Source organism: Orbicella franksi, chromosome 15, assembly GCF_964199315.1.
Source record: "Orbicella franksi chromosome 15, jaOrbFran1.1, whole genome shotgun sequence".
Lineage (NCBI taxonomy): Eukaryota > Metazoa > Cnidaria > Anthozoa > Scleractinia > Merulinidae > Orbicella > Orbicella franksi.
In genome coordinates, this window is record NC_138159.1 from 7,635,733 (window position 1) to 7,661,359 (window position 25,627).

Sequence of the window (25,627 nt, forward strand, 5' to 3'; positions counted from 1 at the left end):
TCAGTAACAAAATAATGGTGTCGATGGCAATTCCTTATTTCAGCCGACCTGCTCGCTTGATTTTGCGTTGTTGATGTAAGGAGAGATTAGATCTGATCACTGTAAGGTACTGAACAAAACGAAAATGGGCAAATTAATTGTAAGCAAGTGCGAAACAGAAAGTTTACAATTCTTATGAAGCTACAAAATAGGGCCGGAAATCGACACTATTCAAATGTTGTTTGTTTGTTTGTTTTTTTGGCGGGAGGGGTTCCTATTAACAACAGCCACATAAAGCAATGAAAATGAAATCAAAAATAACAGAAAGGGGAGAGAATATAAGTAAAATCGATCCTTGTTGTGACGGAATGTTGCATTTAGTGAAGGGAAATTCTAGAAGTCTACTTCAGTCTAGTTCAAGTCGACCCTTTATTAGGTTTTTGTCTTGTGGTCAGCTCGTGATTTCTAAGCCTTCATTGTCAATCCCGTATTTTGGCGACATCAGGTAACCCGTCGCTTGCACATTTTTACCTTCATTTTCTATTGCTGAACTTATAATATGTAAGAGTATAAAAACGTGTGTTTTAGAATTGTTACTTCCTACTAAAACATTCTATTTTCTGAGGCAGTTTCATTTCGTCAATGTAATTTACAGTGTGGTCTTCAAAAATATAAAATATGCTTATAGACTAAGGTTGATTGCCGCCGCTATCAGTTTCGAGTCGGTCTTTGTTCCTCGAAAAGCGGCTGGTAATCGAACCTACCTACACAGCGACAAGACACAAACTTAGAGTTGAAGATAAATTTGTTTCAGGAAATTCAATTGGCACGGAATGATACACTGTTCGTGTTTGAGACACGTGAGGTCCTGGTCACTGCGGCAAATCACTTCTCTCTATATAAACGCAACATAGAGATGATTGTCACAGTGTCACTAAAATTTACAATCTTGGACAATTTCAATGATGGGAAAAAAAATGCCTCGTTTTGGGTTTAGCGCCAGTTCATCGTTGATTTCTGATTCGGGGAAGGGGTGGTTTTATTTCTTATTTGATTCTGACGAAGATTGTAGTAAGAAGAATGCATGTCACTTTATAGGCTCTTTCCGTTTCCTTCAATCTGACGTCGAAGCTTTCTGATTTATTCACAGGTGCTTGGTAAAGAAATAACAAGGAGGAAGTGGCGATTCCTTTGTGGTGCTGACTTGAGCCGAAACATCAGAAGGTAGGACTTTGTCATTTGATAACAAGGTGGTAACAGATTCACGTTTCGATTGCCTGAATAAATAGTTCGTCTGATGTTTGTTGTTAACATTGTAAAAAGTCTAAGGAAAAAACTATTTATCCAAAGTAGGAAGGTTGTATTAACGTCAATGTTCATTGGATTGTTATTACAGATTTTGATCATTTGAAGAAACAGGACAACAATTCAGCAAAACCAAGTCTGTTCAAGGTATTTTACACGTTTGTTGTTCAGAGACATTTTAATTTTAGTTGGTAATTTCCCGCAGTAAACAAACCGGCAAAAAAACGTAACCTTTGCCATTATAATGTGCTCACCAAGTTTTTTAGTGAGTGGTTTTTATACTGTCCTGATGTGACACACAAATTCTCCTTACTGGTGTATATTCTATTTCTACGAGCTGAGGGAATTCTTTTTAGTGACAAAAAATTGTGTTGATGGGTCTTCGCATAATTTTGCGTTGTTGTTGTTCTGAAGAGGATTAGATCTGATCGCTGTAAGGCACTGAACGCAATTGTGAAACATGAAGTTTTTGGAGGGTATTATATTTGATGAACTAGAACCTCAGCAGGATATGTAATTTCTAATTTTGGGATATGGCAAAGTAACATAAAAATCGGCAATACACTTCTTGGCAGCGAATGTTTTGCGGCCGAACTTCAAGATAAATCAAATAGCAATCTAAGCGATTTTGTTCCAAAGAAGGTTCTCTCTCCATCTTTATAGTCAACTGGAAAACTACCAAAGTAAATGTTTGTCGTACAAAGGTCACTGTGAAAAAACAAAACAAACCGATCTCTCAATGAAGTCCTCTTGTTGCTATGTTATGCAATTAAACCGTCGCGATTACTGCAAATACTTGGAACATGTTCATTATTGAGTTGAACTTTAATGAATATCGCGCGTTGCACGGTCTCATTCAAAACCATCAAATGTTGACATTACTCAGGCAGTCATACAATCACTGTCACATCGTCCTTTGAAAACATACAAATTATATCTCTTGGACTTCTCCAAGGATTTGTTATGGCTGTTGGCATGAGTGATCAGTTTAAAAATTCTCTAGATCTGTATATTAGACTTTACCGACATACGTCGTGAGAAATAAGATGCTGATCTGTCTATAATATGAAGCCGGATTGAAGCAGTTGCCACAATGATTAACCGGCGCTTTACTTAAGACCACGTTTTAATTTACACTTTTCCTTCAAGCCTATTTTTTCTACAACAGTCTAGTAATTAACAAGAACATAATGCACACACACATAAAGCAGTGAAACACAAATCATAATTTTTTTTTTTAATACATGTATATAGTTTTTGCCACAGGAAGGGAAGTCAAAATGGAGGGCAGCTAAATATAGTGATGAAACGTTCTAGAGCTTTGATCAGTACTTCGTGGGCTAACCTTTTTGTTGATCCAAGCATTCTGAGATGACAAGTGATTGAAATTGTCGACTGTTCGGAATGTGGAAGATCAAAAAACGCTTCGCAGAGCACATTCTAATTTTCAATCTCGTTTTTTTTTTTAGTCAAAAAAGAATGGATAGAAGTACGAACGGTTGTAATTAGTTAGTTTTCGTTCTGCCTTGATGCGACACGCAAATTCTCCTTACTGGTGTATATGTATTTCTTATAGTGCGAACTGAGAGAATTTGTTTCAGTCACAAAATAATTGCGTCAATGGCAATTCCTCATTTCAGCCGACCTGCTCGCTTAATTTTGCACTGTTGTTGTTAGGGGAGATTAGATCTGATCATTGTAACGCACTGAACAAAACGAAAATAGGTAAATTAATTGTAAGTAAGTGCGAAACAGAAAGTTTACAATTCTTATGAAGCTAGGGCCGGAAATCGACACTATTCAAATGTTGTTGTTTTTTGGCGGGAAAGGGTCGTATTAACAAAAGCCACATAAAGGGATGAAATCAAATCAAAAATAACAGTTTGGGGAGAAAAATGAAGGGAAATCGATTCTTGTTGTGACGGAATGTTAAATTTAGTGAAGGGAAATTCTAGAAGTCTACTTCAGTCTAGTTCAAGTTGACCCTTTATTAAGTTTATGTCTTGTGGTCAGCTCGTGATTTCTAAGCCATCATTGTCAATATGTGGCGAAATCAGATAACCCGTCGCTTGCACATTTTTACTTTCATTTTCTATTGTTGAACTTATAATATGTAAGAGTATGTAAAAAGGTATGTTCAGAATTGTCACTACCTACTGAAACATTCCATTTTCTGAGTCAATTTCATTTCGCCAATGTGATTTACAGTGTGGTGTTCAAAAATGCAAAATATGCTTAAAGAGTAGGCGCGATTGCCGCCGCTATCTCGATCAAGGTTTGGAACGTTCTCCCCATCTCAGGCCCCCCATTTCAGACCCCCCATCACAGAGACCCCCCATCTCAGGCCCCCATCTCAAGCCACCATCTCAGGCCCTCCGCCTCAGACTTACCATCACAGACCCCCCATCTCAGGCCCCAAGCCCCCCACCTCAGACCCACCACCTCAGACCCCCCACGTCAGACCGTCCACCTCAGACCCCACGCTTTTCGTGTGAGACTACAATATCAGGCCCCGACAATGTCAGACAGCACGCTTTTCGCGCGAGACTACAATATCAGGCCCCGAACATGACACCTACAATCTCAGACCTCACGCTTTTTGTGCGAGCTTACAATATCAGGCCCCGACAATGTCGGTTGCTACCCTGGGGGAGGGGGGGGGGGCACTGCCATATATGGGCTATATAGGTATGTGCCGCTGTGAAAGGTATGTTTTTCAAGCAGTTTACTCTAGGATAGGGTATATAAATCAGAGCGTTTGGGTCTAGATTAGGGTATAATTTTTCATAAAACTGACTAGTTGCTTGAAGATTTTATCTAGACTAAGGAAACCAGGAATTGCCACTCAAAAATATAAAAAAAATCAAATCGGCAAGTTTAAATGTACGCAAATCAGCCTCAACAGTGTCGATAGATGAAGGGATTTGGGGAGTTCACTCTAGTATAGGGTAGCAAAATTCAGTTGAACTAACTCTGGTATAAGCTAAGGGTTCCAGGGTCCCAGCGGCACATCCTCACCCAGAAATTCCCAAAGTACCGATCCGGGGTTGTTATGTTTTTCGCGCAAGACTTCAATATCAGGCCCCGAACATGACACCTACAATCTCAGACCCCACGCTTTTCGTGCGAGCTTACAATATCAGGCCCCGACAATGTCAGACCCCACGTTTTTCGCGCGAGACTACAATATCAGTCCCCGTGGTTCCCGAACATGACACCCACAATTTCAGACCCCACGCTTTTCGTGCGAGCTTACAATATCAGGCCTCGACAATGTCAGACCCCACGCTTTTCGCGCGAGACTACAATATCAGGCCCTGAACATGACACCTACAATCTCAGACTCCACGCTTTTCGTGCGCGACTACAACAATCATCAGAAACCCTCGAACCTTCGCCAAAGATTCATTTTTCGGGCAATCTCTCAGCCGCGCACATTTATGAGCAGACATACCAGCCGCCTGAAGGGGTTTATTTATTTGATTCAGGAGAGGCCAAACGTGAAACTTCATTTTAAAATTTCAGTCAACGACATGTATTTACGTGAAATAAATTGGTCATTTGATGGGAGTCCATACCCTCTGGTTGCAAGTAGACGACTTATTTTCACCTATACGACATTGCATAAACCGGTATTTAAAAACAGTGAAAGAGGCCTTCCAGTGCTGTCGATGGATATAACTATAAAAATTTCGGGCGTGAAATTATACAAATATCCCAATAAAGAAATGCTATAAAATCACCTTACGCTTGATCTTTATCAACGTGTTATACACTTCTCGTCGATCTACCTTATTGCGTAGAAAAGCTTCGGTATATTAAACGAGTAATATGCGAGTGTGAGAATTGCGTGACTACATGAAGCAATCGGATAATAACTTCGTTCTGAGACGGACATAATACCAATCTGTCAGCGTAGTCTGCTACTAAACAAAGGCATTTTGAGGTCAACAAAAATTTCAAGACGCTGGTTGCGTGACTTGAAACAAAGTGATACATATAATTATCTTAGAACGTTTTGGGACGGATGCTTGCTTCAAAAATATATTTCAAAAGTATTTATAATTTATATATTTCCTAACAAAATAGTACCAGAATACGGTAATAAGAAACGCAATGCTGTGAAGTCTATAGGCTAGAAAGGAAGTTGCAACAATGGCGACTTTCTCTTCCAGTGAACTTGCAGTTTGTTATTCGTAATAACCATATTTCATAATAATTTCAGTACACTACTGAAGAATTACTGTATTACTTAGCACAACAGTTAACATAAAGTTAAACGCGACACATGAAACAGTCAAACCCGACTGATATGATCGGGGTCTGAATTGGTACGTTGGGGTCTGATATGGTAGGTCGGGGTCTCGTATTGTATGTTGGGGTCTGATATGGGGGACCTGATATGGTAGGCCACGTTCCAACTCTAATGGGTTATTTCCTTCTCCGATATACGTTGTGAGAAATAAGATGCTGATCTGACAATATATAAGGTGAAGACTGTAGTAGTTGTCGCAACGGATACATCGAGCGGTTTACTAAAGACCGTGTTTTCGGTTTTACTTTATTCTTCAACCCTACATTTTTGCTACTAGTAGCTTTTAGGAACACCGATAAAGCAGTGAAAAACAAGTCATTATTCCTTTGGCTTAAACATGAAGAAGGGAAGTCATGATAAAAAGCTAATTATAGTGATGATCACTTCATATGTTGACCTCTTTGTTAATCCAAGCATTCTGAGATGACAAGTGATCTTTTTTGTAGACTTCGGAATGTGGGCAGATCAAATAACGCTTCACAGAGCACATTCTATTAATCAAATTTTCAATCTCCTTTGCTTTACAATTTGGACTCACGGCATTACACAAAGAACGAAGTGAACTTCAGAATTTCTGGGACAGTCTTAGATTCCCTCTTGATTGACAACCCTATAACGTGTACGCAATCAACCGAGACTACTTTCGCGGGAATATGTGGATACCACGAATTGGCAGGCTACTCAGATCCAAGCATTTTTATAATAATAATAATAATAAAACCAAACAAATGGCACGAAATAAGACCCAAGAAAAATTAACAAAGCAGTGGGAGAACAAAGCCCTACATGGAAGATACCCAAAGAGAATAAAGGAGGCAGATGTTGACCACCACAAAACCAACCAGTGGCTCAAAAGCAGTGGACTGAAGGCAGAAACGGAAGGATTCATAATCGCAGCCCAAGACCAAAGCCTAGCTACCAGATCATACCACGCCAGCATTATCAAAGACGGTACTAGCCCCCTATGGAGGATGTGTAACAAATACGACGAAACAATTGACCATATCGTGTCTGGGTGTCCTGAACTTGCGAAAACAGAATATACCCACAGACACGATAAAGCAGCCGCGTATATACATTGGAAAGTCTGTCACAACTATAATATAAAGACATCAGAAAAGTGGTATGACCATTAGCCGCAAACAGTTACCGAAAACGAGGATGTCACGATATTATGGGACATGCCAATACACACAGACAGGAAAATAACAGCCAACAGACCCGATATAGTGATAAAAGACCACAAAACGAAAACCTGTAAATTTATTGACATGGCAGTACCATCAGACAGAAACACATCCGTGAAAGTCAGTGAAAAACTATCCAAATATAAGGACTTGGAAATCGAAACAAGCCGAATGTGGGGCATGAGAACGGAAACGATACCAGTTATCATTGGAGCACTTGGAGCTATCAAAAAGGGACTAGAAACTTATCTTGGAAGAATTCCCGGCCAATTAAGCATCAGTGAACTACAAAAGATAACCTTGCTAGGTACAGCGCACATTTTGAGGAGGGTGCTATTGTTGGGAACTAGTCCCGAGACCCCTCTCGGTCCCGGAATCCGGGACATAGATTGTGTATGTGAGCAGATCGCACATGGCAGAAATACAGTTTCTCTTGCTGTTAATACCTCGTCTGTTCCTTGCTTCTCGTGGCACGCAGCGCTAGACTTGGTGTCAGAAGTGGGATCAACCTTTTTTTTTTAGAACCGCCCCAGCGAAAACTTCAATCACGAAACCTCTTCTCGCAACGTTACGTTGGATACACAAACTCATGGCGTCGAACCTCAAGCGCCCAGAACTCAACCTAACCGGAAACATTTCCGAAAATTTTAAAAACTTCGAAGTCAGGTTCAATGATTATTGCGTTCAAGCAGACTACCGTAACCTGGACAAAGACCCAGAGACGGAGCCAGCCGAGTATTACAAGAAACCCCAGCTCGAAATCGCCGCACTTCGATCGGCCATGCCAGACGAAGCACTTCAGGTAATACGATACACGATAGAACCTCAGATCGCGACTGTTGACAGAGCCAAACCTTGGATATGGATGGCGAAACTTCGCATCCACTACACGGGATCGACCGGCAGTTCAATTCTGGCCGACAGATTTAAGTTTTGGGGCCATAACCAAACCCTGACCGAATCGGTACAAGCATGGGAAGTAAGAATTAGGCAAGCCGGAAGCCTGTGCTCTTACGGAACACTCAGTGACGAAATGTACCGCGACAAATTTATATTTGGACTCAACAACGACGCCATGCGAGCCGAGTTGCTAAAAACACATCTCAAGCCTGACAACACACCTAAGAGCATGGCAGATGTGGTGACCGAAGCCATGGCCCTAGAGTCTGCCTACACCGCAAACAAGCTGATAACCGACTCCTCAAAATCAACCACCGAGGAACGAGTCCACTGGGTGAAACATAAAGAAATGAAACTACGAAGAGAGCCTGGAACATGCCACTGGTGTGGAGACAAACGGGGACCTCACCCATGGAAACAATGCCCAGCACGGGGCAAAACATGCTCGAAATGCGGTATCAATGACCACTTCGCCAACGTCTGCCTGGCAAACGGCCAACCACCACAACGACGGGGAGGCCCATTGCCTCCTTCCACTCGCAACAACCGGAACCCCAGCCAAACACCCAGTAACAGGGGCAGCAGTCGACGTCGGGAAGATGTGCATCACTTGCAATTTAGTGGAGACGAACCAACCGACCACATGGTATATGCGGATTATTATCACGAGCAATGTTACTCTCTAGGAACTCCACAGAAGAAGAGGAAATACTTTGTAAAACTGCCCCTGTCAGCTACCGGCTCACACTTCCAGCCAATTACATTCCAAATTGACACAGCAGCCTCGTGCAACACCCTATCTCATAGTACCCTCACCACTCTAGGCCAAGACATCCACATGTCAAAATCACCTTTTCTCTTACAACCATATGGGAACACTCGCCCACTGAGACCTTTGGGCCAAGTCGAGCTGCTATGCCAAAGGAAAAATCAGTATGTCACCCTAACCTTCCAAATCCTACCAGATGACATCATGGCCAACAAGCCCGCCCTCTTATCAGGGGGCGACAGTGAAAGATTGGGACTTATCAGAATTGAATCAGACACTATCTTCTCTCTATCTCCGTCAGTAACGATCGCCCACTACAACGAAGCACAGGACACCCCGCCCACTGCACAGGAAATGCAAGCACAAGAGCAAGTGGAATGCAACCACATCGAACAACTCCACAACAACAGACCAAGCACCTGCAACCCACTCCCTTCTCCGTCTCAACCGATCAACATCCCTGCTAAACGGCGACTACCCCCCGCAGGTGCGCTTCAAAAAGAACACATTCTAATGGAATATGCTGAGAACTTTGAAGGTCTCGGCTGCCTTGGGCCCCCTGTGCATTTTGAAATCAAACACGATGTAACACCAGTTCAAATGCCTATCCACCGCATCCCAGTGGCCAAACGGGCGGCAGAAAAGAGTGCCCTAGACAAATACGAGAACGCCGGCATCATAACTAAGGTTGATGAACCAACTCCATGGTGCTCAAATGAAGTCATCAGAGAAACTCCCAGAAAAGTCCGACTATGCATCGACCCCAGCCAGACGGTAAATAAAGCCATCCTTCGTCCCATTTACCAAATGCCAACCCTCAACGAGCAGCTTCATAAACTAGCCCATGCAAAATGCTTCTCTCTTGTTGATGTACGCGATGGATTCCTCCACATACCTCTTGACGAAGAGTCCTCGCGCATGACCACAATGCACACCTCTTATGGCCGCTACCGCTGGCAACGCCTTCCCTTCGGGATCTCAAGTGCTCCAGAAGAATTTCAGATGCGACTTATTTCTGCTCTGGAGGGTCTAGAGGGCATAATCTGTATAGCTGACGACATTTTGGTCTTTGGAGAGGGAACAGATTTCACTGAAGCTGAGCGAGATCATGATCGTCGCTTTGTAGCCCTAATGGAACGTTGCCTCCAAAAGAACATTAAACTAAACCCCACAAAACTGCAGTTCAAGTTACCAGAGGTGAAGTTTATGGGCAACATCATCACAGCAAATGGGATGAAAGCTGACCCTGACAAAGTCACTGCGATAACTACTATGCCCAAACCGAGAAACAAGGCAGCCCTCTTACGCTTTCTGGGAATGGCCAACTACCTATCGCCATACTGCTCAAATCTGAGTACCGTCATTAGACCCCTCACTGCCCTAACACAGAAAGATCTCCCATTCTCCTGGACAGAGGTTCAAGAAAGAGCATTCAATGATGCAAAGCAATTGATCGCCACTGCACCAATCCTCCAATACTATGATCTAGCGAAACCTGTGGTACTCCAAGTAGACGCCAGCGAAGAAGGCCTGGGGGAGCGCTCCTCCAACCAAATGCTGACGGTAAACTCCAACCAGTCGCCTTTACCTCAAACAGCCTGAACAGCACAGAACAGCGCTACTCTCAACTCGAAAAGGAATGTCTTGCCATCTGCAACACGTTTGGGAAATTTGATCATTGGCTATTTGGCAAGTCAGACATCACAGTGCACACCGACCACCAACCCCTAGAAACCATCTACAAGAAACCACTTCATAAGTCACCCGCACGTCTTCAGCGAATGCTAATGCGACTTCAGAGATATCAGTTTAGCCTACATTACAAGAAAGGTACAAGCCTTCATATAGCAGGCACACTATCCCGCGCTGCTTTACCCACCCCAGTGCATGCAAATGTAACAGGGTTTGAAGTGTTCCGCCTTGAACTTGAACACTCCGAGAATGACCACAACCCCCGCCTCACAGATGTCACAGAAGAACTCCTCAAATCAGAAACCAAAAGGGATCAAACCCTGACTGATCTACAACAAACTGTCATCTCTGGCTGGCCCGACGACAAACAACACCTGGCCACCAACCTCCGCCCTTTCTGGACCTTCAGAGAGGAACTAAGCATACACAATGGAATCATTTACAAAGGTCAGCAAGTCCTAGTTCCACAGTCCATGTACTCAACAATGCTTGGGAAAATACATGCGAACCACTTTGGAGCAGAGTCAAACATTCGCATGGCCCGCGAAGTCCTATTCTGGCCAGGCATGAGGAAAGCCATTTCAGACATGTGCGACACCTGCAGTGTCTGTGCCCAGTACAGTAAAACTCTTACAAAAGAACCTATGAAGTCGTTACCAATCCCAACGCAGCCGTGGCAAATCGTGAGCCAAGATATCTTTAGCCATGAGCAGAAGGACTACCTGGTTACTGTCTGCCATTTCTCGGACTGGATAGAAGTCGACGAACTCCAGGACACCCTCTCCGCCACAGTAATAAACAAGACCAAGGCCCACTTTGCGCGGTTTGGCATACCACAGATGTGCCATACTGACAATGGCTCACAATTCGCAAGCAAGGAATATGAGGACTTTGCCACACAATACGGATTCAAACACACTACCTCCTCACCATATCACCCTAGAGGCAATGGGAGAGCCGAAGCTGCCGTCAAAGTGGCCAAAACAGCACTGAAGAAATCCACTGACCTCCAGTCCACACTGCTAAATTACAGGAACACGCCGCCCCAGGGACTCACATATTCGCCTGCACAGCGTATGCTCTGTCGACGTACAAGGACAACACTGCCAACACCAAACCACCTCATCAAGCCTTCACCCGTGAACCTAGCTGTCGTCACTCAAGAGCTCACCTTGAAGCGAGCTGCGAGCAAACGCTATTACGACAGCTCACCAACCAAAGTACATCCCGAGCTTGCTGTTGGCTCAAGCGTTTATGCGAAACCTCCACCTACACAGAGGGGTCATCCATGGATACAGGGAACTATCCTCTCCCAGGACAGACCCAGATCATACACCATTCAGACACCGAACAGCAACATCCGTAGAAACCGGGTTCATATCACGCCAACAGTTGAACAGTCTCCTCCACCAACACAGACCACCCCTCCGCCACTGATCCAGGAACCACCACCGGACAACGGCAACGTCACCATAACACCACAAGCAGAAGAAACTGTAGTTACATATAACAATCATCCCCCAGCGCAGACACAACACGCAGAAACAGAGAGACTCTCAAAAAATGGGTCCACGAATCTTGCAACTCTAGCCAGCCAAGACAAACCTACAGAACCCATTCTAGGGAACACAGGAACAAGAACGAGGATCATCAAACCTCCTTCGAGGTTTGAAGACTATGAACTGACCTAGAGGTCTACATTGACTTACAGTTGCTTATTCTCTTAGGCCATTTATAGGGCCCATTGTTGTATTTTGTAAGAGACATTTCCTTTTTTTTATATAAGGGGGGAGATGTTGGGAACTAGTCCCGAGGCCCCTCTCGGTCCCGGAATCCGGGACATAGATTGTGTATGTGAGCAGATCGCACATGGCAGAAATACAGTTTCTCTTGCTGTTAATACCTCGTCTGTTCCTTGCTTCTCGTGGCACGCAGCGCTAGACTCTATCAAGCTAAAAACTGGCTATTCCCTAGTGCCCCAGGACCATGGTTTGGTCTCGGCCCTAAGGACTCTAAGCAAACATTACGTGAGGACGATAATAATAATAATAATAATAATAATAATAATAATAATATTTAGTGAGGGAATCCAACTCGCCAAAGGCGGTTTTCAGTGGAGTCCTCCTAAATAGTATTAGATGTGATTCTATTAAGTTATAAGTAAACATGGACCACGGAAAACTCTGTTTACCAGTTCGTAAAAGCGAAGAACGAATGAAAACACATCAATGAGTGAAGAAGCGAAAGTTGCCCTCGCGGATGAAGCTATAGCTATCGTATCAAGCGGGCAAAAAGATCGAGTCAAGAGAAGAGAGAGGTTCCGTAAAAATTTGGGAACTCGACAGCGATAACAGCGACGTTTACATTGACTCTTTTGTTGAGTCCGAACCGATGAATCGTCGGACTCATTGAGATCCATTGGAATATTATCCATGCACATTTGCTCGGCCGCGCTTTCTTTTGTTCAGTTTGTTCTCGTCGCCCAGCCACTCTAGCGTTCGTATCCTTTTTCGTCTTCCCCATTTTGCCAGACCAGCTTCAAGAAAAACCGAGCTACAGAAAAATGATCTCTCCGCCTCGAGCGCATTGCGAAACACAAGGGGTTTTTTTAGAGATTCACGCGTAAATTTCACCGCGAGCTAATGGTAGTAAATTTTCCAAGCTCTGATTGGCTCAATGATCTGAGAACCCAGTTGAAGGCGTTTGTGGGCGGAGTTTGTTTGCGAAGCAAGAGATTTTTCTCAGGGCTGTTTTCTCGAATAAATGTTTTCACTTGAAGCAGACACTTTAAAGAGTTACAACTCAAAGGGAATTTGTTTGATTGCCCTCAAATTTGGACAGTAGCTAGATTAACATATAAAAAACAAAAGCCTGTCTGCGAATTGTTTATTTCGAAATATTTTTTCTCCGAGAGCAATTTTTGTACGATCACTTCACATTTTTAAAATCCTATTTCGAAAATGTTCTGTAACTTTTTACTGCAATTGAATGTGGCAAAACACAGACACGCTTTTTTAGCGCTTTTTGTCCTGAAACCGAGGAAAAAAATGGATTAGCGAAAAACAAAAGTCGCTTTGACTTGTAGCTTCCAAAAGGTGATTAGGACGCTCTCATTTAGTGGCCGTGAAAAAATCGACAGTTCATTTTATTTCAAAATTTTTGGTATGGTTTGATAGCCAGCTCTATAAGCTTTAATTTGATATGGGGTTTTGGTATCTACAGCTTAAACCGGACGCGCTAAATCGCTTGGACGTGAGACACCCCTGAAGGTATACGGTAACCTTAAAACAAACGTAGCAAGGAAAATGCCAAGGTTTACGAACTCGTGAGATCTCGCGTCTCTAATCTTTGCAATCAAGACGAGAAATTCCGGCGAAGTCTTTGAATTCTCAGTGCCGTAAAGAAGATCAATTTCTCTGTCGAAAAAGATCTCTCTAGGAAAATTCCCAGTTGTAGGTTTTAGTCGCTGGGAAACTCCTCATTATGAAAGCTCGCTCTTTTCCACTATTGTGCAATGGACATTTGATGATTTCCCGTAGCAACTTGAACAAACCGGCGAAGAAAACTCCGACATCATAATTTGCTCACCAAGTTTTTTAGTCAAAAAGCAATGGATTGAAGAACTTACGAATGGTTGTAATTAGTTAGTTCTGGTTCTGCTCTGACGCGACACGCAAATTCTCCTTACTAGTGTATATATATTTCTTATACTACGAACTAAGAGAGTTTGTTTCAGTAACAAAATAATTGCGTCAATGGCAATTCCTTATTTTAGCCGACCTACTCGCTAAATTTTGCGCTGTTGTTGTAAGGAGAGATTAGATCTGATCACTGTAAGGCACTGAACAAAACGAAACTGGTCAAATCAATTGTAAGTAGGCGTTAAACAGAAAGGTTTACAATTCTTATGAAGCTAGGGCCGGAAATCGACATTATTAATTGATGTTTTTTGGGGGGCGTATTAATAAAAGCCACATAAAGCGATGAAAATCAAATCAAAGATATAGAGAGGGGAAAAAATATAAGGGAAATCGGTTCTTGTTGTGACATAATGTGAAATTTTGTGAAAGGAAATTGTAGAAGTTTACTTCAGTCTAGTTCAAGTTGACCCTTTATTAGGTTTATGTCTTGTGGTCAGCTCGTGATTTCTAAGCCATCATTTTCATTATGTGCGGAGATCATATAAACCATCGCTGGCACGTTATAACTTTCATTTTCTATTGTTGAACTTATAATATGTAAGAGTATGTAAAAAGGTGTGTTTAGAATTGTTACTTCCTACTGAAACATTTCATTTTCTGAGTCAATTTCCTTTCGTCAATGTGATTTACACTTTGGTGTTCAAAAATTCAAACTATGCTTATAGAGTAGGCGCGATTGCCGCCGCTATCTTTCGAGTCGGTCTATGTTCCTCGAAAAGCGGCGGGTAATTGAGCCTACATGCACAGCGACAAGGCACAAACTTAGAATTGAAGACAAATTTGTTCCAAGAAATTCAACTGGCACGGAATGATAAACTGTAAGTGTTTGAGATACGTAAGGTAATCACTGCGGCAAATCACTTTTCTATATAAACACAACAGAGAAACGATTGTCACAGTGTCACTAAGGGGAAAATTTACAATCTTGGACAATCTGAATGAAGGAAAAATGGCTAGTTTTGGGTTTAGCGCCGGTTCATCGTTGATTTTTGATTCGGGGGGAGGGGTGGTTTTATTTCTTATTTTATTCTGACCAAGATTGTAGTATGAAGAATGCATGTCACTCTTAGTTAAGCACTTTCCGTTTCCATCGATCTGGCGTTGCAGCTTTCGGATTTTTTCACAGGTGCTTGGTAAAGACGAGAAACGAGGAAGTGGCGATTCCTTTGTGGTGCTGATTTGAGCGGAAACATCAGAAGGTAGAAACTTTGTCATTTGTTTAACAATGTGGTAACAGATTCATGTTTCGATTGCCTGAATGAATAGTTCGTCTGATGTTTGTTGTTAACACTGAAAGAAGTCTAAGGAAGAATCTACCTCTCCAAAAGTGTCATTTACGAAGGTTATGTTAACGTCAATGTTCATTGGATTGTTATTGCAGATTTTGATTTTTCGAAGAAACAACAGGACAACAAATCAGCAAAACCAATTAAACAACAACGACAGCAGAGTCTGTTCCAGGTATTTTGCACATTTGTTGTTCAGAGGCATTTTAATCCTCCTACTTTGCTTTCGCGCTCTCAAGTCTCAGTGGTTTTCAAAAGATATTTATTTTGGTCTCGATAGCCCCACGGCACGAAGGCAATCAATCTATCATCTTACAAAATTGCACATCTTTTAATGTTTTCTTTTTTTTAGATTAAAATTTCACTGTTTTTCAGTCCCAACTTACACTATTATGCAATGGACTTTCTCGCGCATATTTTAGTTGGTAATTTTCCGCAGTAAACAAACCGGCGAAAATACCTCCGCCATTATAACTTGCTCACCAAGTTTTTTAGTCAAAGAACAACAGGTAGAAGTGCTAATGGTTGTGATTGGTTGGTTTTGATAAGGTCCTGATGTGACACGCAAATTTTCCTTACTGGTGTATATCTGTTTCTACGAACTGAGGAATTCCTTTTAGAGACAAAAAAATGTGTTGATGGGTCTTGATGGCAATTCCTTATTTCATCCGACCTGCAGGCATAATTTTGCGTTGTTGTTGTGAGAAGGATTAGATCTGATCCCTGTAAGGCATTGAACGCAATTGTAAAACATGAATTTTTTACAGGGTAGTATATCTGATGAACTAAAACCTCAGAAGGTTATGTAATTTCTGATTTTGGAATATGACAAAATAACATAGAAATCGGCAATACACTTCTTGGCAGCAAATGCTTTGCGGCCGAACTTCACGATAAAGCGAATAGCAATCCAAGCGATTTTGTTCCAAACAAGGTTTTCTTTCCAGTATAGCTAGGCAACTGGAAAGCTGCGAAAGTAGATCGTTTGTCGCACAAAGGTCACTGTAAAAAAAAAAAAAACGAAGCAATCTCCTTAGGAAATTAAACCGTCGCGATTAAATACTTGGAACGTGTCCATTATTGATTTTGTTCCAAACAAGGTTTTTTTCCAGTATAGCTAGGCAACTGGAAAACTACGAAAGTAGATCGTTTGTCGTACAAAGGTCACTGTAAAAAAAAAAAAAGAAAAAGAAAAAACGAAACAATCTCCTTACGAAATTAAATCGTTGCGATTAAATACTTGGAACGTGTCCATTATTGAATCAGAGAACGTTCCACGGTCTCGTTCAAAACCATCAAATGTTCTTTTTAGGCAGTCATACAATCACTGACATGCACATTGTCCTTTGATTACCAGCATGAAAACATACAGATTATCTCCCTTGCACTTCTCCAATGAGTTCTTATAGTTCTTGGCATGGGTGATCAGTTTAAAAAATTCTCTAGACCAGTAAGCTTGACTCTAGCGAGATACGTCGGGAGAAATAAGATGCTGATCTGCCTTTAAGGTGAAGACTGAAGCAGTGTCCACAATAATAAACCGAGCGCTTTACTAAAGACAGTGTTGTAGGTTTTACTTTCTCTTCAAGCCTACTTTTCAGCTACAACGGTCCAGTAATTAATAAGAACATAATGCATATATACATAAAGCAGTGAAAAAAAAAATCATTAATTATAATTTTGTTATATATATAGTTATTGGCTTGAACGGGAAGGGAGGTGAAAATGGAGGGCAGCTAAATACATGTAGAGTGATACTAGAACTTTGATCATCATTTCGTGTGTTGACCTTTTTGTTGATCCAAGCATTCTGAGATGACAAGTCAGTGAAATTTTAGACAGTTGAGAATGTGGACAGATCACGTCCCCAAATAACGCTTCACAGAGAACGTTCTAATTTTTAATCGCGCGTGCTTTACAATTTCGATTCACGGAATTACCCAAATAACGAAGTGAACTTTAGAATTTCTTGGATGGTCTTAGATTCCGCCATACAGGACGACCGTAAGTACAGTACATGCAGGTAATTACTCGTCTCGCTATCATTGCAAATTAATTAAGTTTCGCTTAGCGCATGTTAAGACAATTCAAGTGTGAAAACGAACTCGAAAGATCTGGTGTCAATCTCTGCAAACAAAACGAGAAATTCTTGAAGCCTTTGAATTCTCAAAAAATTTATTTCCCAGTCGGAAAGAGAGCCGTCTGAGAAAATTGCGAATTTTAGGTTTGCCAGTTGCGGAACTCCTCATGCAAGCTCACATTTTTTCCGCTATGCTGCAATAGACTTTGTCGTGTACATTTTGGTGATTTCCCGAAGCAAACAAACCGGCGAAGAAAACTCCGGCATTGTAACTTACTCACGGAGTCTTTTAGTAAAAAATAGAAGTACGGACGGTTGTAATTAGTTAGTTTTGGTTCTGTCCTGATGTGGCACGCAAATTCTCCTTACTGCTGTCTATGTATTTCTTATAGTACGAACTGGGAGAGTTTGTTTCAGTAACAAAATAATGGTGTCGATGGCAATTCCTTATTTCAGCCGACCTGCCCGCTTGTTTTTGCATTGTCGTTGTAAGGAGAGAATAGATCTGATCACTGTAAGGTACTGAACAAAACGAAAATAGGTAAAGTAAGTGCGAAACAAAACGTTTACAATCATTATTGAAATGTTGTTGTTTTTGGGGGGCGTATTAATAAAAGCCGCATAAAGCGGCTATGAAAATCAAATCAAAATATAGACAGGGGAGAAAATATAAGGGAAATCGATTCCTGTTGTGACGGAATGTTAAATTTAGTGAAGGGAAATTCTACTTCAGTCTAGTTCAAGTTGACCGTTTATTATGTTTATGTCTTGTGGTCACCTCGTGATTTCTAAGCCATCATTGTCAATATGTGCGGGGATCAGATAACCCGTGGCTCGCACATTTGTACTTTTGTTTTCTATTACTGAACTTATAATATGTAAGAGAGCGTGTGTTTTAGAATTGTTACTTCCTACTGAAACATTCCATTTTCTGAGTCGATTTCATGTCGTCAATGTTATTTACACTGTGGTCTTAAAAAATGCAAACTATGCTCAAAGAGTAGGCGCAAATGCCGCCGCTATCTCGAGGGGGTCAGTCGAGTCCGGTCGGTGACCTACACAGCGACAAAACACAAACTTAGAATTGAAGATAAATCTGTTTCAGGAAATTCATTTGGCACCGAATGATACACTGCGAGTGTTTAAGACACGTAAGGTAATCACTGCGGCAAATCACTTTTCTAGATAAATACAACAGAGAAACGATTGTCACAGTGTTACTAAAGGAAAAATTAACAATCATAAACAACTTCAATGAGAAATTAAGACCACCCCTCCCCCTCATTAGTGTGTAGTGTATATGTATTTTTGATACTACGAGCTGGGAGAATTTGTTTCAGTAACAAAATAACTGCGTCGATGGTAGATGGTAATTCCTTATTTCATCCGACCTGCACGCTTGTTTTAGCATTGTTGTTGTAAGGAGAGATAAGATCTGATCACTGTAAGGTCTGGACATAACGAAAAAAGGTTAATTACAATTTTTATATGGCGAGGGTCGGAAATCGTAAATGTTGTTGTTTTTTGGGGAGGAGGGGGCTGTATTAAAGCCACATAAAGCAATGAAAATGAAATCAAAACTAACAGAAAGGGGAGAAAATATAAGGGAAATCGATTCTTTTTTTCTACAATTCGTATCAAGCAAGGGCCGGAAATCAACATTCTTCAAATGAGAGGTCGCCGACCAGACCAATTTCAATGAGAATGAAATCAAAAATAACAGAAAAGGGAGAAAAGATAATGGAAATCGATTGTTGTTGTGACGGAATACAAAATTTAGTGAAGGGAAATTCTAGATATCTGCCAAGTTCAAGTTGACCCTTTATTATATTTATGTCTTGTGTTTGCCTCGTGATTTCTAAGCCATCTTTGTGAACATGTTTGGAGATCAGATAACACGTCTCTAGAACGTAGACTTTTACTTCAGTTGTTGAACTTTGCAGAGATTTTGGACGTTCAGAATATCATTACGAAAGAGTGTGTTAAAAGCGTGCCTGGAATTGTAGTTAATGAAACATTCTATTTACCGAATCAATTTCGTTTATTTCATCAATGTTATTTACAAAATAGAAGAAAATTTTATCGATCTGGTTTTCAGAAGTGCAATATATGCTCATACATCGACAAGACACAAACATTACAGACCCTGAATTTTGTTTCAGGAAATTCAATCGGAACGGAATGATTCCAAAACGTAAGCCATACGTATTGCCATTTAATCATTCTTATAACGCCTATAGAGGTTTCTACTCGGCGGGGACTCCCACTCCCACACTCACGATTGCAAGAATTAACCACAAAGAAAAAACAGGATTTGTTCTTCTTGGATCAGAAACACAAAAAATGATCAATTGTGATGTACTCCCTCCTTCTCCCCCAGAGTAATGACGTGACTTGAATTCGCAATCTAATAGAAAACCAGTACCCGGTCAGCGGTCATATTAAACAAACACGCGATGTAGATGAGCTCTAAACCTAAGCCCACCATGTGGTCACTTGATACTGGTCAGCGGATACCTTGTTTTGACAGCTGTCAATTAATCATAACATGGATGTCAAATATCAGAGATGTACCACACACATGTATAGTGAGGGTTCTGGCGCAGCACTCACGCACACAGTGCAAGCGTAACGCAACTCCTCATCTGAAGATTCGGAGTTGCGTTACGCTTGCACTGTGTGCGTTCGCTTGCGACCAGAACCCTCACTATACATGTGTGTGTGTGTGTGTGTAACGCAACAGCAGTTGTCGAAAGTGCACCCAATACTAGGAGCGCATTTTTCGACAACCAATTTTCGACAAGGATACAGTGTTGCGTGAGAGCTGTGCCAGAAACGTGTTTGTAACGCAACAGTAAAATTTGGCGAAACAACGGGTCCAGCGAAGCTGCAACGTCTGTAATCAATATGCGCGGATGTGCCATTCACTAGTATATACAAAAGCGCGCCAGAAATATTTTCGTATTGAACAAGTATATGCACAGTGTATATGCCGACATGGCTGCCGGCGGACTTTCCGAGGCCATCCAAAATCTCCCTCCAGAGCTTCGCGAGATGATTCTCAAGGAGTACATCGCGATAAAAATTAAGGAAAAAAGGAAATGGGCTGGGATAAGGTACACAAGCATATTCCAAAACCGGGTTGGGATAAGGTTAACAGGCATATTTCAAAACTGCCTTTCTGTCAATACAGGCAGCAGATTGTACCGATGGTAATTTGCTTTGAATATACGAACTGCCGTTTCGAGGGATGTTGTTTCCCCTGTTACGAAAGTGGAACTCTTCATAAAGCGACTCTTAACCCTCCGATGGAGTTGATTCCTTTCATTGAAGCCACCCCTGAGTACAAGAATTTTTTAAAAGTATGCTCCTCGGATGGTTATGATTGGTACGAGTGGTTCCTTTTTGGCCGGGAGCGTTAGCGAAAAAGGCGGCGACTAACCTTCATTCGAAGCAAAGTTTTGTTTTGAAATCTGCGAGTTGCGTGACATTTTTTTCTCAGAAAGACTGGAACCAAATATTCCCCAGGCCCCTTGGACGAGCAGTGCTGAAAAACATGGAGGACAACTCAAGATTTTTTTGGGGGGCCGAAAATAGCGAACCAGAACAGAATTTACCAAAAAAATACGCTCAGTCAACGCGCTGTAAATTATTTTTTCACCACAGAAGCTGCCGAAGTGAAGCGAGCAGGAGGAAACGAGAAAATAGCAATATTCGATCGCAGCGTTCAATCGCTCGTAACATGAAATATTCTTGAACAGGGGACTCAATCGAGCCCGTTCAAGTTTCCTCTGCTTCTCGCATGGCTTCAACGACTTGATATGTTATCAGTCTGACCTCTTTCTGCCAAACTGGCGCAGAAAGTTCCGTGAAAATAAAGAAAATAGCGTGGAACAGCACAATCATTTTGGCCTTCAGAACTGTTGTTGGGATATAACTTATTCAGCCAAGCTCTAAATATAGCTCAAGCATGACATCATCTCGCCACCCAAAAGCGGTGACAACCCCGGGTGAACCCGCCCCGGCCCAGTGGTGACTGGGGGGTGCTCAGAGGACCCTCGGGACCTCAAACCTCGTCCGAAGGTAAAACGGGACAGCCACCTTGTCAGCGGCGCGAAAAAGTCCTAGCCGGGGCTAGGCAAAAGAACAGCCAACGAGCACCCCCCGACAGGGTTTTTGCTTATTTGTGTGACCTGTCACGCAACGTCACGCGTGACAGTAACGTAACCCAGTCACGCAACGTCACGCGTGAAGGTAACGCGGTGTAACACAATCACCTGTTTTGGATAAGACCAAGAGAAAGTTTTGTGTTTTTTCGCTCAAAATTTAGTTCAAATCTGGTGTTTAATCAGCAAGTTTTTTTCTATATTCTTCCCGAACCTGGTCCCGAACCTGGTTTCTTATTTTTTCAATATCTGGCTGGATTGGATTTGTTTGTATTTGCGCAAAGTTCTAGCGTAAAGTCTCTTTAAGCTGGCAATATTTCTGCATTTCACGTGTGATCAGTTGAAACTCCGTGTCAGAAACCCGATTATCATTAAGAGCCTGTGAGACAGTGCAGTTTATCGAATCACGTTTTGCAATAGCCAGCGAGTGGATTCTCGAGTGCTTATTGACTTTGCGTTCAAGCTTCTTGTTGACAACGGACAGGCCAGTGGAAACCGCGCCAGATAAAGCGGCTATCCCGGCAACAGGCGCGCCGACAACAATTCCAACACCGGTGAGTGATGTTGCAACAGCCCCAGAAGACAGAGCTGCCGTGACAGCGCCAAGGCCAGCCACGGAATAGTGAAGCGCTTTCCGGGCTTTTTTATATTTTTTCAAAACAAGCCTGTAATGCTCGACCTCAGCAGATATTTCTTTTTCAATTCTGCTTATCTCAGTTAGCCGGAAATTCTCGGCATTTGTCATTTCGGGAATGCTTGGATAGAGTCTTCTTTCATTCTCGGCAGGCGGCGCGCTTGGTTGCAACAGATTCGCCGAAGACATTGTGTATATATAGAAATTTAATTTAACTCTAATTCAAAAAGAAGAGGGAAGCCCTTGAGATCAAAGAGTTCGCCATTTTCATCTTTCACGCTAATGGTGATGCTATTCACGAACTCGCCTGTAGAGCAGTCTCGCAAAACCTGTTGCGGCGAGCCCTGGTAGCTCACCTTTTCATAAGGCTTCCCTTTCACATTAAACAAGGCTAAAACATCTGACCTTTTGCCATTGAACAGGTTACGTTCTGTGTCGATCAAATCACAATGAATAAAATATGTCGTTGGAGTTGTAAGCCTTTTTACGAATGTTATAAAGTTCAACTTCCGCCCAATACCAAGCAAACCGGCTAAATCGCGATCAAGTTCTATCGGCTTTAACCCAAAATTTTTGATTACAAGCTGGCCAGCAGGTTGATTTATTTCTGTTTCCAACTTATAGCTATATTTTGCGAACAGACCGTCTATTTCTTTTGCCAAGGTTTCTAAACTATAATGGGGTTATTTTACTAACTGACAAAGCTATATTTTTGTTTTTATCTCCCAAGGAGCCTGAACCTTCTTTTTTTAAAGTGTCCCAGCTGTTGTACAAACTGCAAGATATGAGTTTCATGAAATGCACTTTTGGTATCGGTTTTTCAAAATATATTGTCCCTCCGTTCTGTTGCGTGACAATAGTGAGGACAACCATTTTTATATTTAACAAATAAAATTGTGTTCAAATACAATGCCGAATGTGTGGGACGATATCGGTCAAGACCCCGGGTTCGGTGATCCCAAGTTTTTGAAAAAAGAAGGTGCTGCGAAGAAAAAAGCGTGGACAAACTTTTTAAACCGCTTTCCAAAAGCGGACAAAAGCCGGTTCATTTCACAAGTAATGATCGACGAGAAAAAAAACGTAACAGCCGAGGTGTTTTTCAAAGAAAGCCAAGGCTCGTTTCAAAGCGTCTTCGGCTCAGACAGAAAATATTGGAGCGCGGAAATGAAAGAAGCGCTTGGTTTGGGAGACAGCGGGGGTTTTCCTTACCAGCTGTCGCCACTTGGCTCAAACGTTTCATTGGCCATCCCTGCGGTACCTTTCGACGGCAAAGCGCCAAGATTGAAGAAAATATTCGACGATGCAATCAAAATCTACGTCACGCCTGACCAATATTTCACAACAAAATTCCAAGAAATATTTCAAGACACTGTTGTAAGATAGCTTTAGATAAGGCTCAAATACTCAACGCAACGTTAAACACTGTCAACACAATGTCCGACATAAGCCAACTCACATGTTCGCGAGATGTGGGGCGGCCCACGAAAACGTAAGGGACTCCACAGAGGGGTACCCACAAGTTAATATTACAACATCTCCCCTCTAACAGGATTCAATGAGTCTCTGGGGCTTTTTAACTTGTTGCCCGGATCTGGTTGTAATAGGTGATCGTTCTGCATTTCTTGGTCCTTCTGCTGATTCTATTGGTTCTGGTGCTGAGTCCTTTATAGAAGGTGATGATGGACATATTGGAGAGTTGAACTTGAAGGAGGATCATGCAGCCGTGGTCTCATTGGATGATTATTTGGGACTGAGATTATCTGCCTTCGATTTCTTCTATAGACACACCCTCGTTCATCCTGTACTAAGTATGATCGTGGCAACACTTCTGCTTCACGCCATTCTCTATCTCTATTTGGCCGAATTCGCACCTTGTCCCCAGCTTCAAGTGGAGGCAGATCTCTACTCTGTTTGTCGTAATTCTTCTATCAGGATCCACTGCCTGCGGTAATAAGAGACGTCGATGGGTTGGTATCATTGTGCGTGTGCGCCGACTCATCAGCAGCTGTGCAGGTGACACGCTGATATCTTCAAATGGAGTGTTGCGGTACTTCAACAGCCCTTCAAAAGGGTCTTTTTGGTCAGCTGCAGCCTTCTTCAAAATGCGCTTTGCTGTCTGCACTGCTCTCTCCGCTGCACCATTTGATTGGGGGTACTCTGGAGAGCTCGTTGTGTGGCAAAAAGCCCAATCTTCAGCAAATTGCTTGAACTCATGAGTGCTGTCGAATAGATTCCTGGTATTGCTGTATTGGGAACCATTATCGCTCACAACCTTATCCGGGACTCCAAACCTTGCAAATATTTTCTTCAGGTTGTTAATGACACAGGTGGCAGTGTTCTGACGCAGTAATTCAATTTCAAAGTACTTTGAATGGAAGTCAGTGACCAACAAGTATGTTTGGCCTCCATATTCAAACAAGTCAGTCCCGACTACCTGCCAAGGTAATCCAGGGATGTCATGTGGATGCAATGACTCTCTTTGTTGTCGGTTGCGGAAGGCATTACAGATTGAACAGGAGCTGACTTTGTCTTTGATCTGGGCTGTCATTGAGGGCCAGAAGACGTAATCTCTGGCAAAGCTAAGGCTCTTACTTTCTCCCATATGAGCTCCACGGATTTCATCCAGCACCTCAGCCCTCAGTGGTCTTGGGACGACTATTCGGTCTGATTTAAACAGCAATCCATCCTCCACACTCAGCTCTTCCTTAAAACTCCAGTACTCTCTAGCAAGCTCATCAACCTGTTCTTTCTCAGACGGCCACCCTTTCAAGACATACTCCATCACTACTCTCGAGGTTTCGTCAATGCTGGAGGTCTCCTTAAATCTCTTCAGTGTGCTGCTTTCAAATCCGAGCTCCTCAATAAGATTGATTCCAATTACATCTTCTGGTTCACTGACTGGCTCCGTATCACTGAGAGGTGCTCTGCTAAGACAGTCTGAGATGACTTGCTGTTTTCCAGGGACATATCGCACATCAAGATCATACCTGATAAGTTTCAATAGCATCCTTTGTAGCCTGGGGGGAGCATCATTCAGAGACCTGCGGAAGATAGACTCTAAGGGTTTGTGATCTGTCTCTACAATTACTCTGCGCCCATATACATAGGTGTGAAATTTCTGTGCGCCCCAGACGATTGCAAGCAGCTCTCTCTCGATGTTTGCATACCTTTTCTCACAGTTAGTTAGTGTTTTGGATCCGAATGCAACCGGCTTGCCGTCCTGTAGGATCACTGCACCAAGGCCTTTACTACTTGCATCTACATTTAGCACTGTTTCCTTGCTGTTGTCAAAATAAGCTAGTGCAGGTGCACTCGTGATGACTGATTTCAGATTGTCGAAGGCCTCTTGTTGTGGCTTTTCCCAAACAAATGCTGCATCTTTTTGGGTAAGTTGCGATATGGGTTCTTGTATGTCAGCCTTGTGCTTGATGAATTTGTCCAGGTAATTCACAGTTCCTAGTATGCGAAGTACACCTTCTTTGTCTTCTGGGGGTGGCATCTCATTAATGGTCCTGATCTTCTCCGGATCTGGTTTCAAACCTTCAGATGAGAACAGGTGTCCAACATAACTTACTTCTGGTACTCTAAGCTTCACCTTTTTAGGGTTGAACTT

At 42.3% G+C, this 25,627-nt stretch overlaps 2 protein-coding genes and 1 long non-coding RNA gene across 10 annotated transcripts in view; 2 read left to right on the forward strand and 1 right to left on the reverse strand.

Annotated features, from left to right (window-relative positions):
* Positions 1 to 25,627, reverse strand: part of LOC145470734 (uncharacterized) — a 258,742-nt gene that overhangs the window by 60,875 nt on the left and 172,240 nt on the right. The window lies entirely within an intron of this gene.
* Positions 1 to 25,627, forward strand: part of LOC145470705 (uncharacterized) — a 102,215-nt gene that overhangs the window by 10,305 nt on the left and 66,283 nt on the right. For 5 of the 8 annotated variants that reach the window (XM_081454521.1, XM_081454522.1, XM_081454526.1 and 2 more), the window contains 4 exons: positions 1,130 to 1,203; positions 1,376 to 1,431; positions 14,975 to 15,047; positions 15,230 to 15,309. The gene's annotated coding sequence lies outside the window, so the exon portion shown is untranslated. The remainder of the gene's footprint in view (positions 1 to 1,129; positions 1,204 to 1,375; positions 1,432 to 14,974; positions 15,048 to 15,229; positions 15,310 to 25,627) is intronic. The other 3 variants (XM_081454527.1, XM_081454528.1, XM_081454525.1) reach the window with 3 other exon arrangements.
* LOC145469186 (uncharacterized) lies at positions 7,376 to 10,057 on the forward strand. The gene has a single exon (XM_081452883.1). The coding sequence runs from the start codon at positions 7,376 to 7,378 to the stop codon at positions 10,055 to 10,057; it is 2,682 nt and encodes an 893-aa protein (XP_081309009.1).